Genomic DNA, 20,254 nt, shown 5'->3' with positions numbered 1-20,254 from the left:
GACATGAGAATGATATTGTGATGAATTTTGTGATTTGGGCCAAAGTAGGCCAAGACTACGAGTGGGCAGTTGACCGAACGAGTTTGGTCAAACTAGGTTTAAACCGGTCAGTCTCGATTTGACCGATGACCCGTCGCGGGACTCGGGTCGAGGGTTTGTCTTTGAGGTGAGATTGATTGTTATAGGGTGTTTTATGTTATGCCTTGATATTTGTAATTATCATTTCACATGTTGGTTGTTGGATGCTTTGGATGCCTTATACTTGAGTCTTGTTGCCTCTTTGCCATTTTAGCTTGTTCTCATGGATTATGGTACTGTTGGTTAGCTGGAATTTGGATTATTATTGATATTGGAGATATTGTTGGATTGTCAGTTGAATATGCTTTTGCGTAACCTTTCATATGATAGAGTGTGTATGATAATTTGTGTGTGCAAGTTTGGACTCTTTGCCCCTCTTATGGTTAATTGGGTGTCCTACTTGTCTTGTGTGGCGTGGGCTAAAGTATTCAAGCTGGGACTAGATCCTAGGTGAGTATTTCGGCCTTCGTCATAGATAGGCCATTATAGTCTTTGACGAGTGTATGTTCACATCTTAATAGCCTTTGTGTCTTAGCTTGGTGGGTTTATATCCAAGTTTGGGCATGACCTTCTGACGTACTCGTAGAAGTATGTTGTAACACCCCCATACTCCAAGTGCCTTACCAGGACCACTCAGGTATGAAGACATCACCATCTCGGTCGCCCGAGGTATGATAATCAAATAGACAAAACAGAAACAACATTTATTATAAATAGTTTAATGAATAAATACAATCCTCAAAACCAAACCAAAGTACGATACAAGATTCTCAAACGACTGTTCTAACTGAAATGTAAAATAAACTAAGGCTACAGCGGAAGACTCCTATGTTTGTCGTGGCATCCCAGCTATCCCAGTACTCATCTCAATACCTGCTCAATATCTGCTCACCATCCCCGAATGGATCACCGCAGGTTTACAAAACAACACCGGGGTCAGTACTAATCACACAATCAATATAGATAACAATAATAAGATAACAGACAGCTGAACTGTCACACACACACACACACATACCACCAACTCCCATCATCTCAATACTGACTGTCCACTGGACCAGCCCTGCCAGTGGGGGACCGCAGCCGTTCCCACCTAAGCCCCGCTCATCGTACGAGCGATAACCCTGTCCCATTAATGTGCACATCCCCTTCCGTGGCGGGTTCCATGAAGGGCGAAACTAGGGCGTGAAGTCACTCCCGCAAGTGACCCCACTCAGCCGAGAACGCATCTCGAGAACCACAGACAACCAATCACAATCACAATCACCATCACAATCATCATATCAAATAACTAATTACAGCACATCACCAATATCCCATTATGGGACTAATACTGAGTAGGAAATCCTACCTGGAAAGCACAACAAGCAGACGGTATCTACAGCTGTATCAAAACGCCTCTTCTACGAATCCTCCTCCTATCATATAGCACATAAAGACTACCAATCACTTACTACTCATAAAACCCCCAATCTCTAAATTAGGGTTTAATCAATCCCAACAAAACATTATAAAAATTGTATTAAAAGCTTACCCTCGACGCAAGGAATCCAACGATACGAACTACGACACGAACTGACCGTCTGAACTCCGGGAATTGCTAAGAATGCGATTAGGAAGATGAAGCGGCTGCTTTCTTTCTTAAACAGGTTTTAGATTTTGTAAAAGTGAATTAAAACAATGACGAATATGTTTAAATACCTTAATCGCATAATTAACAAAACCCGAGAAAACTCCCCGTAAAACCGGACACTCGATCGAGTACCCAAGGTACTCGATCGAGTACCCCCTTACTCGATCGAGTACCCCAGCTACTCGATCGAGTACCCAACAGGTCAGAAACTATTTTATTTCGCAACTTGCCCATACTCGACAGAGTAAGGGCTACTCGATAGAGTACCCCAAGACATATAAATACGGAGTATTACATATGTGGTCAGCTTAAGTACTAGCCAACCCTTTGGTAGACTCCTTAGGGGTACTCATGTGTGTAATCATGGGTCTTGGATGCGGTATTTTCCGCATGTCGCTAGGTCTGTGCAGGTTTAGGACTAGGGTGTTTACCTTACCTCGTGGTATAGACTCGAGTTACAGAGTGACTATTAACTGTCCTAAGAACTTATGTATGTCTCTAGATATATTGTCCTTTCTTGTTTGATGATTCTATGAATCATAGAAGGTGAGATGCAAGCCGGCTATGGTTGATAGAGTTTGGATTCCTGGATGTTATGTGATTCACATGATAGTGTAATATGAGTCGGTCTAGTATTCACATGCTAGGACTATGTGTTGTTATATTGTTGTTCACATGATAAGCACGATTGTCTAGCATCTATATGCTAAGGCTATATGTGATTCGTATTCATATTTTTATGTTTACATGTTATATTAATTATGACATTTCGTGGCTGGGAGAACTCGGAGTTACTCCCCACTGACTGTGGCTTTCGTATTTGTATAAAATGCGATTGGCATGTAGGTGATGCATATATGGGGTACATGGACGAGCTAGCGAGCAAAGTAAATTTGGGACCTAGATTAGCTTTATATTATTGTGACCCTTAAACACTTTTATGTCATACACTTTTTAGGGACATATGTCTCCCTTTTTCATATTTGGGTTGTATAACTTTGTTTCGCGACTTTAGCGATGTTTTATGTATGTGATTTATTTTGGACCTTGCATGTTTGACACCTTCCCATTTGAATTTTTTTCCAAAATAGGTTTTTTTCACAAAATAATTAACAAAATAGGTTAACTTTTAACTTTATTACCGAAAATGGGTCCACGTAGGATCGGATTTGGCGAAGCTGGGCAATGGGTAAAGTCGTTGAGGCGGTCAGCGACTTGCTTCCACGCTATATTCCATAAAACCCCTCTTCTTTCCCAATTCCCAGTCCTTCATTCCCAAATAAAAAAAAATACCAAATCAAAACCCTAACTCCTCTTACCCGATTTTTCCTCCAAAAACCACCCCAGATCAGTCAATTAATTTGATTAAATGTCAAGTTATTGGTCTCTATTCAATATCAAACAAGTATTTGGTGTTGATTTGTGCTATATTGTTCTTCATGATGATGATGATGATTTTTTACCTGACAAATGGAGGGATACTAAAAGAATGGATTGTAGAAATGGAGAAAGGATTCGTGAAGAACACTGATGCTGAAGTTGGAGAGGACGCAGATGCAAGTCGCTTGGGGGGCTGGCGACTTGAGCTATAACCGCCCACTCCCACAGCGACTTTATCCTGAGAGGGGGTATATTTGTGCAAATTAAGCCTGCTACTGGACTTCTGAAATCGCCTAGGGGGAGGACGACTACAACTCAAAACGCTCGCTCACCCAGCGACTTTGTTTAAAGTACCATACTGAGGTTTGGATTGGCATAAAGTGGCACCTTGGGTATGGTCGCTGATCGGGTGAGCGACTTGAATACGAGCCTAGCTTCGGTGATTACGTGGACCCATTTTCGGTAATAAATTTGAAAGTGAACCTATTTTGTTAATTATTTTGTGAAAAAGCTCCATTTTGGAAAAAAATTCTTCCCATTTGGATATTTTTATAACAAGTTCAGGTTTTAAAAATTACAAATTTTTACCCAAATGAACCTATTACAAACATATCCATGCAGTTTTTATCTAGAATTATGTATTTACTTTTCCGCAATGAATGAGGGTGTCACAAGATCAGTAGATCACTTCACTTATTAATAAAACATCGTGTTGATCTCTCGTTACTTTTATTTCCGCTGTATTTATCTTACTTGTTCTTCACTTACATTTTTATTTAACAACGGTTCTAGACACGGTTGCTTTTGGTCAATAGAATTAATCTCTTGTGCTAAGACAAACAAGCAACAATCAGATCAACCGTTGCCTTACAATTCAACAATCATTCTTAACAACGTGATACACTCTTAATGAATCGATTTATTTGATGTATCCACTTGTTCTTCATATCATTAATCAACTTGCTTTAATTCAATAAAGATTAAGTTGAACTTTTTAAAATAGTACATAATTCACCCTCTCCTCCTTTTAGGTACTTAGAATCATAAACTCTTTAGTAATTTACTCAAAACAAAATTATTAAATGAATCGGAGTATAAGATCGTCTTAGCAAATAATTAGTTTTTTTTCCAATGTTTATTGATAAACATTTGTGATCTACATATCATCACATGAATTAACATCACTAACACGTCTTTCGACATTTTTGTACCTATAATTCCTAGCCAAATACACATAAACACACAAATTCACTACGAAAATGACGGTCAGAAACCAGTAGAAATAGTCAAGGCGACTATGATTCAAATCCTTTCCAATCCATTTCTTCGTCGAAAACTTATTCACGATGATTATGAGAAAGGTACTAAGGAAGCTCCCAACACCAATGACACTAAGGTACAGTCCCAAACCCATGCTCCTCATCGAGTCAGGAACTTGATCATAAAAGTACTCTTGCATTCCTACTAGTGAAAACCCGTCTCCTATGCCTAGCAATAGGAATTGAGGCGCTAGCCAAAACGCGCTCAATGAAACTCCATTTCGAGCACTAGTTAGCCTCTTTTTCTCAACCAAGGCAGATATTATTATCGCGATGATTAAGATGAACATGCCTATGCCCATCCTAGTAAGGATATTGATTCCTCTCTCGTTTTTGGTTGATTTCCTTACTAATGGGAGGAGTACCTTGTCGTAGAGGGCAACCGTGATAACCATTCCAATGGCGGTCATGATGAATAAAGTTGCCGGTGGGATTTCAAAGTGTTTGGAGAGTCTTCTATTCATTAAACTCCCCTGCTTGACGTAAAATGTCGTTCCTTGTGCAATTCCTACGCCAAATACTAAGCAACTTAGCCATATTGGTATCATGTGTATAACTAGCTTTAGTTCCTCGACTTGTGTCACGCTTGCTAGTCTCCATCGACTTGCTGGTCCATCGTTTTCTTGATCTTCTTCTATGATAGCGGCTTTATCCAAACATCTGTCGAAAATTATGAAGCAAACCATATATAACCTTAATAAACCAACTAAACCAAATAAACAACAAGTTTCCTTCCTTAAAAGACGATAGTCTTAACTTAAGACGAGAATATGTAAACATTTTATAATAACGAGTGACGCTTAACTTATAAATGTAGCAAATCAACCACATAAGTTTCTCTTAATGTGCAATTAACCACATATCTTATTTTTAAGAATAAAATTTGTTAACTAAATATTTTACTATTATTGAAAATCAAAATTATTGATTAGATTTTAATCCTAAAATTCTTGTTTATTGAAAAACAAGTTCAAATATTTTTTTAATTATTTTGGCGAAAAATGTTCTTACTATGAGAATTATTAATGATGTTACAATGAAAAGTTACATGACCAAATTTTTGTTTATACTAAAATTGGTTCGCATTTTTTTGTTGAATATGTAAATATTATATTTAATTATTTAAGAAATATATTTATAGTAGTTTTTATAATATAAAAAAATAGGTTTTAGTTAAAAAAATGATAAAAAACTTGATTTGTGCTTAATTGTACATTTTTGGAAAGTTGTGGGGCTAATTTGTTACAAGTGAAACTTAGGGGCTTATTTGCACGTAGTTTAAGTTATGGGGTAATTTGCAACATCCTCGCAATAAATTGATGGTAACTTTTTTCAGGAAATACTGACATTTGCTAAAACCCTATATATGTGTTACTTGCTATAATCAATGACTTTATCGGCTAAACTGGCTGACATAGGTACCTGAGTCTATTGGTGTGGCTCAAAGAGGGCTTCCCGGGCGACTTGGAACCCTCGTACAAAAAAGAAGGATCGAAAGGAGAAGGTAGATTCCGCTTAACGAAAGCAGCAACAAAGACCTGCAACAAAGTAGTCAAGGGACTACCAAGAGGGGAATTCTTGTACCTATAAAACGGCCTTCCGAATATAAACACCAAGAGAGACACAGCCATTGTTAAGGCAAGTATCAAAAACCCGAGACCCCATGCGACATTATCTTGCATATACACAATCAATGTTACTCCGAAGAAGATCCCACAACAAAGGGAGATATTCCACCAGTTGAAGAAGGACATCTTTTGTTTCCTTTCCTTGGCATTGTTTTCGTCGAATTGGTCAGCTCCGAAGCTTTGTAAACATGGTTTGTAGCCGCCGGTTGCGAGTGAGACGAGGTAGATGGCTAAGAAGAAGAGGACTTCATGTTTTTTGTTGCCATGCTCACATGTGGTGCAAGGTTTAAGGGTTGGTATGTATTCCGCCATGGTTAGTAGACTTAATCCCTGACAAGATTTAATTAAAAATATAAATTGTACTTCGTAACTAAACTAGACTTGATTAAATAAATGATATATGTGGTTTGCAAGCTATCACGTATACTCGATAATTTATTCAGTACGCATCAAAAATAGCGGTTATGGGTTTCCTCGTCATCAAAAACAGAATCAGTAGTTAAAACTTAAAAGTGTAAAGGGTAAACATTATAATATCAAGATTTGTTGCTGATTCTTATACGCCTAAAAATAGAAATGATAACTATTAATCGGGACCAAGGAGTAACACTTTGTAACTGAACACTCCTTATTGTTCCAAGTGTTATGGGACTCCCTAAAAATAAAGCTATAGTTAGTGCAACAATGTAACAAACTAACAATTAATGGTAGAATTGAAATATTTGTTTTTCATTAATCACACCAATCAAAGATACATCAATAAAACACTTCCAACTCTATTCAACACTACCAACAAGGCCACAACATTGGGCCACTTACCCATAATACTTGACTAAACTAACCCACTAGCATGACCCCCACTAATGACTTCACCAACTTATCCAATAATGAACACATTCAACAACCAACACATGCCTGCCTAAATTAGTAATCTCACTAGTAAAATTGATCTGACCCGAATAATTCAATTTGATACCCAAATTCAAGACCCGAAGTTGACCCGAACCCGAATTCACCCAATCCGATATAACCCGCTCGAATATTTATTGTTACAAGCTGATTGTTATCCATAAATTATAAATAACTTGATAATAGCTGATCCGAAAATGACTCGAACCCGACCCGAAGTCTACAGACCCGAAATGACCTAACTCGAAATTGACCCGAACCTGACCTGACCCGTTTGCCAGGTCTACCCACCGTCTCGGTCACATGTTTACTTATTTTTTTTACGAGTGTCTTATTTATTTATTTATCTTTTCAAATTAAGAAAGATTTTGCCGAGTAATTTGATCACTCAAATATATTATTGTCCACTTAACATCCAATAAATATACTTTGTGCCAAATTTAAAGGTAAACAATTGACTAACACGGATGATATTATTGATTTTGAAACACTCTCAGTCGTGCGTCGGTTGATAGTTGCACATCATCACATGCATCCATTTTCTGTCATGAAGCCCCCCTCCTAGTGGCGTGTCCAAAAAAATATTAAAACTATTTTTACAAATAAAGGTATAATTTTATATATTTTATTTATATTTTCCCTTAAATGACGGATAAAATACACAAATCGTTTTTCAGTGTCCTTGGACCTCGGAACTTTACACATGGCTCCGCCAACGAGCCCCTCCTAGGCCGAAATCTAACAATCTAATAACAACTCATCGTAATAATCATCATAATCACGATCAATATACACGTGACGAGGATTTAAGGGTCAAGACACGAACTCGATTGATGAAGTCACAAAAGTAATAAACTTAGGCCTAGTAAGCAAAATTTGGCAAAATAATTACTCTCTTTGTTCCCGTGAATTATTTACATTTGTTTTATTTTATAATAGCGAAATAGAATAAATGTAAACTATTAACTGTAACGGAGAGGGTAATATAAGAGATTAATAATAAGAAAGGAACTTACACAAACATAGAGGGAGGCAGAAAAGAGAATCATAGCATAAGCACCAGTATAAGAATCAGCAACAAATGCACCAACCAGAGGCATTACCGCAGTAACACCAGACCAAATGTTTACACTTTTAACTGCTGTTTCCAGATCTTGTTGCATCACTTTTGTCATGTATGTTATCAGATTTGTTCCTATTCCAAAGTAACTCAGCTTTTCACTAAACTCTATTGCTGCATTTCAAAAAAAAAAAAAAATCAACACAATTATTACATACTGTATATTACATCGCAATAAACTTGGATAAGACTGTCTTACGAAAAATGTTATATTTGTGTTGGATCAAAAGGGAGATTGTGTTGGATTACACAAAATGACGTGACAGATTCAAATTACAAGCAAATTACAAAAATAAAATTACAGTAAAGTATATACAAAAGATTCACTTTATCCATAGAATCGACCTGAATTAAACAATCAAACTGAAGTAAAAAATCAAACTAAACGAACTGACTATAACTATCTGAAATAGTTTCATTCAACTTTAATTTTCTAATATACTTAAATTTCGATTCATCAAACATTTTCCTGACATTACTTAAGGGGTTAGTCACTTAGTCTTGCTTAAACCGCCTGAATTTTACAACCTACTAGTATTGTTTTAGTCAGCATTAAATGAATCACATAGTATAAAAGATGTCATCTTAAGCTTAAGACAGTATGAAACGAGACTCTATGTTAGTAATGAATTCGAGAGTAGTTAGGTGAAGTTACCTAGGATGAAAAAGGCAGCTTTCCAACAACCAGTAGAAGCTCGAAGAGGAACTCTCCCTTTGAAATCAATTGATGAATCATGAACATACATTTTTGTATTATCTTCATCACTATCTTTTCCTTTTGTTACATTCATTTTCTCTTCTTTTATTTGTAGTTGATAATATGAACAATGTTCCTTTGTGTGTATATTATACGACTTTATTAATTATTAAGTCTTTATATATAAGATTTGATGAGGGAAGAGTAATCTTCGAGCAACGTTCTTGTAATGATTGTTGTTCCAAATATGAATACAGCTACTACTTAAGTAGTAAATAATTAAATATATGTCACTCATATCAGATAATGTTATTTCTTTAATATATTATTATATATCTCTTTTAATATGATCATCTTAATCCATAGGGTATATTACCAATACTATATTTAAATTTGTATTATCCCCCTAAAATGCATTTTGCTAAAATTTCCATGAGTTTGCAAAAGAAAGAAAATCAAAATCTTACCCGTCATCATTATTCTTCTTCATTTTCGGAAGATTGACATGATAAATGCGTATAAAACTCGTCAGCCAATTTTGATAGGTATAGAACTCACTCGACGATTTGAGTTATGTATACGACTTGCTAAACAATTCATGTTACGTATAAAACTTGTTAGACAATTTAAGTTGCATAACATACCTATCAATTTACTTGCACATACTGAATTAATCAAGTTGCAAAGAAAAATGGGTTAGGGGTAATCTTTCTTTTTAGGGTTTTTTCGACTAAAAGACATTTTTGTGTTTTCTTGGAAACTCTTCGAGAATTTCACGAGTGGGCGCCATACATTATCGTCCCATCGGCAGGATAACAAAATATACCCTAGACTGGGTAAGGCCTAGCCTTGAACGTAAACCAGAAAAACAAAAAAAGGCTGGACAACTCTATGGTAATTTATACTTTATGTATCTTTTTCAGTATTATTATTATTATTAATATGGGTTTTCTAAAATATACAATAAGAATACATGTTAAGAAGACTGAAATAAAAAGTTTTATGATAAATATTATTATCGTATAATTATTGGTTTTATTTAAGACTTTGTTCAAGTGTGTAATGTCATTATCTTATTACAACAACATGTCATCTACACGCTAATTTAATTTCCTTCATTATCACCATCGTATTAATTGCTCCGCGACTTTGATGTCATTAACATGGATGCAAGTGTATAATAACAATTACCAATTAGTATCATTGTATACAGGTATATCCGTCTATTAGACATGTCAAATATGTCACCACTTTTATAATAAGAAAATCCCGACCATCCACTTGTTGTTTGTCTTATTATGACCTATTTGACCCGTTTATAACTTTAAACGAATAATGTTCGTCTAAAGTCACATTTTGTGAACAATTATTTTGTTTTCTTAAAGACTAAAAGAGTGTCATGATGTAGATCTGGAAACATATTCACGTAAATACGGTGTAAAAAACAATTGTTATACTTAAACATGTTTGACTTTTGTCTTTTAGTGGCAAATTAGAACTTTAATCTTAGTTATTTTTTTATTTAAATTAAATTATGATTATAAATTTGTCATTAGATGCCCTCAATTTGGAGTATTAAATCTCTTAAAAATACTGGAGTGTTGACTAAGTCAATTAGTCAAGCCATGTTATGCTAGTGATTCATGATGTCTTAGGGTTGACTTTCCACAGCCTGTGTTACTACACTATCCCACCTAGGGGTGTTAACGAGCCGAGCCGAGCCCGAGTTTGGCCTTGCTCGGCTTGTGCTCAAGAACCAAAACACGAGCTTGAGCCGATCTCGAGCTTACCCGAGCTTGGAAAAAATGTGCTCGTTATCAAGCTTGCGAGCTTTAATGCAAGCTCGAGCCAAACTCGAGCTCAAATCGAGCCTATATATAATTGCTAATTTTTTGATTTTTTTCCTTCCAATATTTTCAATAAAAAGGCTCGAAGGTTATATGTAAAAATATTTGACAAATCAGTGTGACATTAGATATCTGTGATACAAATATATAATCATGATAGAATATTTTTAGAACATATGAGCAATATTATATCTAATCACACAAGTTCGAGCCGCTCGCGAGCTTTTCAAGTCGAGCCAGCGTTTGCTCAGCTTGGCTCGTTAAGCTCTCGAGCCGAACCCGAGCCCGAGCCCGAGTCGAGCTCGCACGAGCCGAGCTTTAACCGAGCCGATCTCAAGTTGCTCGCGAGCTGTCTCGTCTCATTAACAGCCCTAATTGCAACCTAATCACTTAAAATAGGTAATGTGTTTATAACAATAATGTTCATGTGATGCCAAAATTTAAACAAAAACAATTGACTAACAAAAAGATCGATGTGATTCACCAATGGCCAATTGGCCAGGGCTCAAATATGAGTGTTATGTAATTGTTTCACTCTTTATTTATTGGTGTTATTTTATGGGTAGAGTTGGTCCATCGTCCTACTCGTAAACAACACTGATAATTCCATATCTACTAAGAGTGTTATTCGAAATATGCGAAAACAGAAGGAGAATAAATATACCAGTCGAAGACGAAATTAGAAGCGATGAGAAAGAATAAACCCGAATGTAGTGCCGTGTATAAACCACTGCCTTGAAAACTATTTCTCCGGTACGACCGTGGTGGCGATCAGCTAGTGCCGGTAGTTCCCCAAGGTTAACACTACAGCCTCGACGCAGTTCCGCCCACTCGGAACTGAGAGACTTGGAACGAAATAATAGTAGAACTTTACCCAGAAATTTATTAGAAGAGCAAAAGAGAAAGAGAGAAGATAAGTGTGATAATTGATGTGTATAAACTGAGAGGGGATGCTCTATTTATAGCAAACATAGAGCAACAGAGGAGCAAAAACGGTTCCCCATAATCAGAGGTCAAAGACGTGATTAGTGGAGATTAAACAGCTCCTTAATCGCCCCCACTAACAGTCTTATTTGACTGATTCTCAAAGCAGTTAAATACACAGCCCACTTCACACTCAAAAGCCCAAAAAGGTAAAAGGGGGCCTTTGGCCCGCACCGCAGGTGCTCTACCCAAACCCAAACCCGAGCCCGAGCTCGAGCCGGGCCGGGCCGGCGCGCGCGCGCGTGTGTGTGTTGGACCCAAACCCACTGGCCCAACAAACACACACAAAACCCACCTTGGACCAATCTCTTAGCCCATCAGTAGAAGGTAGCAATATAAACAACAAGAAGAGGGAGTTTCCCACCGATGTGGGACAAACTCCAACAACTATTGTTGCTTTTCACTGCATCACTTCCAACAATCCCCCACTGATGGAGAAGAAAAGAACTAAGAAAAAACTGGGTAAAGGAAGGATTGGATACTTAGGTATCAATATCTTTCGATTTGAATTGACACTTTAGTGCAATGAGGAAACAACTTACTTACAGCGAGAGAATATCTTGCGATTTGAATTCCTAGCCGAGCTTCCTGTCGATACCCCCACAACACATATCATACCTTCATATTAGGATCGTTCCGCGAAAGTGCAACGCGCTCTTTTAGAGTTATGCGTTTACCTCGGTACTAATAGATGTGTTCAGAAGACTTCTCATAGTCTAATGATTGTTACACCTACGTAGGTGACTCAAGTGCTTCTCAATAGCACTTCTCACATGAGTCATTAAGGACATAAGTCCAACCTGGTGTATGATTCATCAAGTGCGTCTCAAAAGCACCACCATAGAGGCTATGAATCATACAACGCCATAGAAATAGAAGCTTTAGACCTAGTCAAGTCTCACTCTTGACCTAAGGACTTAAGCCCCATTCCCCGACGTATCAACGACTAGTCTCCTAGCCACCCTTTAGTAAAGGGATCGAAAGATTGTTTTCGGACTTCACATAGTCCAAAGCAATCACTCCGTTGTCTTGGAGTTGTCTAACTGCAGCATGCCTTATTCGAATGTGTCTCTTCTTTGAATTGTAGACACTATTCTTTGCAACACCAATAGCAGCCTGCGAGTCACAGTGTAGGGAGACCGGTGTTAGCCGTCCGCCCCACACTGGTATATCAGCTAAAAGGTTTCTCAACCATTCACCTCTTGTCCCGCCAACTCAAGAGCTATGAACTCGATTCCATGGTAGAGCGTGCGATACAAGTCCATTTTGAGGACTTCCACGATATAGCACCTCCACCCATGGTAAAGACATAACCACTAGTAGAACAGATCTCATCGTTACTGCAACCCGATTTCGCATCACAATATCCCTCTAACACAAAGAGAAATTTACTATAATGCAAACATAAGTCAACTGTTCCTTTTAGGTATTTTAGTAAACGACGAAGAGCATTCCAGTGTTCATTACTAGGGTTATGTGTATAACGACTCAGTCTACTAACTGCATAAGCAATATCTGGTCGAGTACAGTTCATTAAAAACATCACACTACCTAGGATTTTAGCATACTCTTCTTGGGAAACACTCTTGCCCAAGTTTTTACACAAGTGTACACTAGGATCATAGGGTGTTCTAGCAGGCACATCATTAAAGCAGTTAAACTTTTTCAACACTTTTTCAACATAATGAGATTGACTTAGACAGATTCCATTGGGGTTTCGGATGACCTTAACTCCTAGGATAACATCAGCTTCTCCTAAGTCCTTCATCTCAAAATGTGATGACAAAAAATCTTTGGTTCTAATTATCACCTCTAAATTATTACCAAGTATTAACATGTCATCAACATAAAGGCATATAAGCACACAATCAGATTCTATCACTTTGGAATAAACACATGAATCAGAATTGTTAATCATAAAGCCATTACTCATCAAAGTAGTGTTGAATTTCTCATACCACTGTTTAGGTGCTTGTTTCAGACCATAAAGTGACTTGTTCAGTTTACACACTTTATTCTCTTGACCCTTAACCACAAACCCTTCAGGTTGCGACATATAGATCTCTTCCTTTAGCTCACCATTCAAGAAAGCAGTTTTAACATCCATCTGATGTATAATAAGGTTATGAATAGCAGCTAAAGCGACAAGAGTTCTTATAGTCGAAATCTTGGTCACAGGAGAATAGGTATCAAAGTAATCAATACCCTTCTTTTGTGTAAAGCCTCTAACTACAAGTCTAGCTTTGAACCTCTCTATTGTACCGTCAGGTCTCATTTTCTTTTTAAAGATCCATTTACTCGTAATGGGTTTACTACCTTTAGGTAAATCAGTCAACTCCCAAGTCTGATTTGACACAATAGAGTCAAGTTCACTTTTAATAGCATCTTTCCAAAAATTAGCATCAATGGATTTCATTGCCTCACTATAAGTTTTTGGGTCATCTTCTATTAAAAAAGCTGAAACAAACTCATCACTAGCACAAACAGTGTATCCTAGTTCAGACAACATAGTTGTATCATAATCATCACCAAAGTTCTTTGGGCATCTAGGTCTTTTACTTCTTCTAGGTTCAACAGGAACATCAATAGAAGTACTACTACTACTAGCATGTGAAGACAAATCATGAGATGCAACAGATAAACTAGGAGATGGTACAACAATTTTCTGAAAAGGAAAAATATGCTCAAAAAATTCGGCATCTCTAGCCTCAGATATATAACGGTCACTCAAAGACATAAATCTATAAGCAGAGCTATTTTGAGCATAACCTATAAACACACAATCATAGGTCTTAGGTCCAACGGTAGGTCTCCTAAAGTCAGGTAAGCCCACTTTAGCCAAACACCCCCACACTCTAAGGTAACTTAGGTTAGGAGGATAGCCCTTCCAAATCTCATAGGGGGTCTTGTCGATTTTCTTATGAGGTACACGATTAAGAATGTGACAAGCGAAAAGTATTGCTTCCCCCACATATCGTCAGATAGGCCAGAACTTAAAAGCATAGCATTCATCATTTCTTTTAAGGTTCTATTTTTACGTTCAGCTACACCATTGGATTGGGGTAAATAAGGTGGACTAGTCTCATGTATTAAACCGTTTGCAGCACAGAAGTCAGCTAGATAACTGGATTTATACTCACCACCTCTATCAGATCTTACCCTTTTAATTTTTCTGTCAAGTTGGTTCTCAACTTCATTCTTAAAGTTTATAAAAGAGTGTTCAGCTTCATCTTTAGTCTTAAGCAAATAGACACGGGTGTATCTAGAACAGTCATCTATAAACGTAACATAATAATTCTTGCCACCTCTACTTGCAACATTTTTGAAGTCAGCTAGGTCGGTGTGAATTAATTCAAGAAGACTCGTGTTCCTAGTAGTCACAGGTTTACTAGGTTTCTTTGTAAACTTAGCCTCAACACAGCTAGCACATTTAGAGAATTCTTGACTCGTCAAACTCGGAATTAAACTCATAGTTCTAAGTTTTTTAATATAATCCACATTCACATGACCTAACCTACCATGCCAAATATCAATAGACTCAGCGATATAAGCAGAAGAAGATGCAATATTATTAATAGCAGAATCAGAGTTCAATACAAAAAGACCCCCAGAAAGATAACCCTTGCCCACAAATTCCCCATTACGCGACATTACCACCTTGTCAGCCTCAAAAACAAGTTTCAAACCAGCTTTGTTTAATAAGGCACCAGACACAAGGTTTCGACGCAATGAGGGTACAAATAAAACATTACTGAGAGCAAGTGTTTTCCCCGAGGTGAGTTTGAGAAAGATCTTGCCTTTGCCTGTGATCTTTGCAGATGAAGAATTACCCATGTAGACACATTCCCCATCAGCAACTTCCTCGAACTCAAAGAAATAAACCCCTATCAAAGACAGAGGTGTCTCGAAGCTCCAGTGTCCAAGACCCATTCAAAGAACATTACCCACCAGGTTAGCTTCCACAACCACAAACAATAACATCATCATCACAGCAACATTGGCCTCAAAGATTTCTTCTCGAGCATTGGTAGGCTTTGTGCCCGGTTTTCCGAGACATAGCGCATAATAGGACCCTTAGCAGCTTTCTGAATCTTAGGAACTGGTTTGGTATGCTTCCCTGGACCATTCTTCTTAGCAGGACCCTGGTTCTTACCCTGACCAACCTTGGCCTTACCCTTACCCTTGTAATTCTCAGCATTAGACGGACCACCAGACTCAACCAAATTAGCTTTAACAAAGAAGAATAACAGCGGAACATCCACGGATTGATTGGCGGGAAGGTCTTTAAGGCGATTAGCCTCCTCGGTCCTCATATGTCCTATAAGTTCTTTAAGGGACAGGTCTTTCTTTTTATGTTTGAGTTGGTTTCGGTAATCAGACCAGGAGGGAGGGAATTTCTCTAGCAGAACATTAGCTACGAAAATATCATCAAGTTTCATGCCCTCATTGACAACATCAGCACATAAGTTTTCATAGACATGGACTTGATCCATGATAGGTTTCCCGTCAGCCATCTGAAATCCCAACCATTTTCCCACAACATACTTCTTTTTCCCAGCATCATCAGCCCCATACTTAGTTTCTAAAGACTCCCAAATAAACTTAGCAGACTTATTCACAGCAAATAAGTCGAAGAGGGTGTTTGTCATATTATTCAGAATATGCCACCTAGCAGTTTTGTTATCCTTTACAAATTTCGCAATGTCCTCTTCATTAGATTTAACATCTTTCGCAGCAGGAGGGGTCGTCTCAACATCAGTAGGGGTGATAGGTTTAGGCGGGTCATTAAGTAAAACATAATCAATTTCTAACTGCTCAAAATACATGAAAAGTTTCTGGGACCAACGCTTATAATTGTGACCGTCTAACGACTCCAATTTCGCCAATTCAGGAGCAATTTTCGACATAACAGACATAGTTACAGCAACTAATAGTTTTCAAATTGTTATTCGAAATATGCGAAAACAGAAGGAGAATAAATATACCAGTCGAAGACGAAATTAGAAGCGATGAGAAAGAATAAACCCGAATGTAGTGCCGTGTATAAACCACTGCCTTGAAAACTATTTCTCCGGTACGACCGTGGTGGCGATCAGCTAGTGCCGGTAGTTCCCCAAGGTTAACACTACAGCCTCGACGCAGTTCCGCCCACTCGGAACTGAGAGACTTGGAACGAAATAATAGTAGAACTTTACCCAGAAATTTATTAGAAGAGCAAAAGAGAAAGAGAGAAGATAAGTGTGATAATTGATGTGTATAAACTGAGAGGGGATGCTCTATTTATAGCAAACATAGAGCAACAGAGGAGCAAAAACGGTTCCCCATAATCAGAGGTCAAAGACGTGATTAGTGGAGATTAAACAGCTCCTTAATCGCCCCCACTAACAGGTCTTATTTGACTGATTCTCAAAGCAGTTAAATACACAGCCCACTTCACACTCAAAAGCCCAAAAAGGTAAAAGGGGGCCTTTGGCCCGCACCGCAGGTGCTCTACCCAAACCCAAACCCGAGCCCGAGCTCGAGCCGGGCCGGGCCGGCGCGCGCGCGCGTGTGTGTGTTGGACCCAAACCCACTGGCCCAACAAACACACACAAAACCCACCTTGGACCAATCTCTTAGCCCATCAGTAGAAGGTAGCAATATAAACAACAAGAAGAGGGAGTTTCCCACCGATGTGGGACAAACTCCAACAACTATTGTTGCTTTTCACTGCATCACTTCCAACAAAGAGAACAGGCGAATTCTATTATTTTCCGACCAAAAAGCATATTCTCAAAAAAGGAAACTAATAATAATTATATTCATTCACTAAATAAGTAAACTAACTATTACAATTTAATTCATCTATTATATTTTATTAGATGATGAGTTGACCTATATTCTATATAAAACGATCGTTGTAATTATTTCCATGACAAAGAAAATTGAAAAAAAGAAACATAAATTGAAACTCATTAGTTTTATGCTATAAAAATATTTTCATTAGAATATATTCAACTCATTACTGAATTCTATTAACTAACTTTCAGTTATAACTTTTATATATCCAAGCAAAATACAATGATGACAAATGTAAACAATTATAAGGTATCAACATTATATAAGTAATTTTATAAAAATATTAGACTATAAATAACGTGCATATAATGCACGGGGTCTAACTAGTTAATGTCTAAATGGCTAAGGCTATGTTTTTTTAGGTTGAATGGAGCTGAACTAAACTGAATTATGCTGAACTGAAATGAGCTGAATAAAACTAAACTGAATTGAAATTTAATAAGATAGATATAGCTGAAATAAGCTCACCTAAACTAAAGTGAGTTAAAGTGTAACTTAATGAAAATTAAAATTAAGCAAAAAAAATGGCTTAAATGTTTCACAACGATGTGTAAGTGGTTTGTGTCGTGTGAAGATGTTGATACCTTTTTAGTGGGCTTTTGTTGTGTTGGTGTACACACTTGTGCCACCCAAACTGATAAAGGCCCACATGATTAGAAGTTTTAATACACAAACGGTTTCTAGCGTCCAACAAAACATATGGCATCATGCATCTAATTTGCCATGGATTGCGCTTGCTCAAGGCTTTATGTCGAGCTAGGAGATCCATGCCTTATAACAGATTTTTTAGCCTTAGCTCTAATACCAGTTGTTTACAAAATCGTTGATACCGATTTATTAAGCTTCTGTCATGCATGATGCATCTAATTTGCCATGGATTGGGCTTGCTCAAGGCTTTATGTTGAGCTAGAAGATCCATGCCTTATAACGGATTTTTTAGCCTTGGCTCTGATACCAGTTGTTTTGCAGAATCGTTGATGCCTATTTATTAAGCTTCTGCTACGCTGTGTCCATGGCCCAAAAATGTATGCTCTGGGCCAGTTTTATGGCCAGTTTTACATAGACTCCTTCACCAAAAGTTCTCGCATTATCAGAATTGGTGGATACTTATAGTAAGGATAGTCTTCCATGTTTACAATACAATCTAGTTGGGTTAATCGGTTTTGAAAAACAATTTTTTTTCCAAACCAAAACTGAACCGATTTGAACTAGTGCAATCAACGATTTTATGTCTTAATACACCATTTCCCTCAAATGTCCTTAAATTGGATTTGAAGTTGAAACCTCAGAGTTATCACAATTTAATAATATCACTTGAATATACTAACTCAACAAAATATGTAGTTACAAGTTGAGTCACTAATAAATAATTTTATGCATTGATAAATATAAAAATAAAGGAAATGAGTTAAAAGGACATAAGTAACATCCCCTATTTACTAAAAGAATAGGCGAAACTCAGATTTTTTCGGCTAAACATATTTTCTAAAATAAAATTTAGTTATTTTTAGCATATTCTATAAGTATGGTGGGCTATAATACACATAATCTTTCAGATTTATATATTTATGTCATTTAGTATTTTACATACTACACAAAATTATCTCCAATCTTTTTATGATATAAAAAGGAATTCTTTTTTTTTTTGTTTAAAGAATCATACGAAAAAAATTCATTGATTTTCTATGATAAAAAGTTCCGGCTAAAAATATATTGTAAGTAAAATTTTATAAAATAACACAATTAATCTCTCGCTAATAGGAAAAACTTTCATTGAAATACTCATTTCATGATTAATACAATTTTGACTTTGATTTTTCAAATCAAAATATAACGATGAGAAACGTAAAAAAAATTTAGTTAATTTAAATTTCATAAATATAATACACTAAAAAAAGTAAAACTCTATATATACTGTGCATACATTGCACGGGAGCTAAACTAGTTGTATTACTAAACAACATACACGATCTCCTATTTTATTATTTTCGGATTTATATATGACAAAAAATGTTTGGTGTAAAAGGAACTGTGACACCCCCATACTCCAAGTGCCTTACCAGGACCACTCAGGTATATGAACGTCACCATATATCTCGGTTACCCGAGGCAATGAATATCATAAGACAATAAAGAAACGTACTTTAAAAGTAAATATAGTTTAAGTGATTACATGTTCAAAACCAAAACTGATAAATCCAATACATCCAAATCCAAAAGTGTCTACTATCAAAACTGAACAACTAAGACACCACTGACACAACGGAAGACTCTTCTAATGCCAAGTGATGACTCATCCCAGCTAGCCCAAATGCATCGTATCAAACCTGTTCAACAACTGCTCGCCATCCCCGAATGGATCACCACAGTTTTACAAAACAAACAACGGGGTCAGTACTAATTACACAATACAAACCAAATGCCAAACAACTCAATCAACACATCAAAACCCCAGTCTCCATCACCAAACTCCACACAACTGACTACACACTAAAGTGTGTATCCCTGCCAGAGTACCCATCGCAACAGATACTCCACACCGCCAGTGGGGGACCGTAGCCGTTCCCACCTAAGCCCCGCTCATCTCCATCGAGCGATAAACCCATGTTCATTAATGTGCACATCCCTTCTGTGGCGGGTTCCACAGAAGGCGAATCAAGGGCGTGAAGCCACTCTCGCAAGTGACTCCACTGAGCCAGGGACGCACCCCGAAGATCACAGACAGATACAACAACAATCAACGATATTAATCAACAACCGTCACAAACACCAGCAGCATGATAAATCAACAATAACAATACAACCACCACACACATCATGT

At 37.2% G+C, this 20,254-nt stretch overlaps 1 protein-coding gene across 1 annotated transcript; it reads right to left on the bottom strand.

Annotated features, from left to right (window-relative positions):
* Positions 1-4,196: 4,196 nt before the first annotated feature.
* Positions 4,197-8,999, bottom strand: LOC141612421 (protein NRT1/ PTR FAMILY 5.6-like). Its single transcript, XM_074431189.1, has 4 exons — positions 8,723-8,999; positions 7,964-8,181; positions 5,833-6,368; positions 4,197-5,070 (listed from the first exon to the last, which is right to left on the bottom strand). The coding sequence occupies exons 1-4, from the start codon at positions 8,856-8,858 to the stop codon at positions 4,248-4,250; spliced, it is 1,713 nt and encodes a 570-aa protein (XP_074287290.1). The 5' UTR covers positions 8,859-8,999; the 3' UTR covers positions 4,197-4,247.
* Between the last annotated feature and the right edge of the window lie 11,255 nt (positions 9,000-20,254).

Source organism: Silene latifolia, chromosome 11, assembly GCF_048544455.1.
Source record: "Silene latifolia isolate original U9 population chromosome 11, ASM4854445v1, whole genome shotgun sequence".
Classification (NCBI taxonomy): Eukaryota; Viridiplantae; Streptophyta; class Magnoliopsida; order Caryophyllales; family Caryophyllaceae; genus Silene; species Silene latifolia.
The sequence above is the reverse complement of the archived record's forward strand: the minus strand, read 5'-3'. Positions and strand labels throughout refer to the sequence as shown.

Excerpts from the sequence above, each read along its gene's own strand:
- LOC141612421 (XM_074431189.1), bottom strand. The coding sequence starts at position 8,858 with ATGAATGTAACAAAAGGAAAAGATAGTGATGAAGATAATACAAAAATG. Across the intron at positions 6,369-7,963 it reads CTGCCTCCCTCTATGTTTGT|GGATTAAGTCTACTAACCAT; the intron begins GTAAGTTCCTTT and ends AAATCTTGTCAG. Across the intron at positions 5,071-5,832 it reads AGCCACACCAATAGACTCAG|ATGTTTGGATAAAGCCGCTA; the intron begins GTACCTATGTCA and ends AATTTTCGACAG.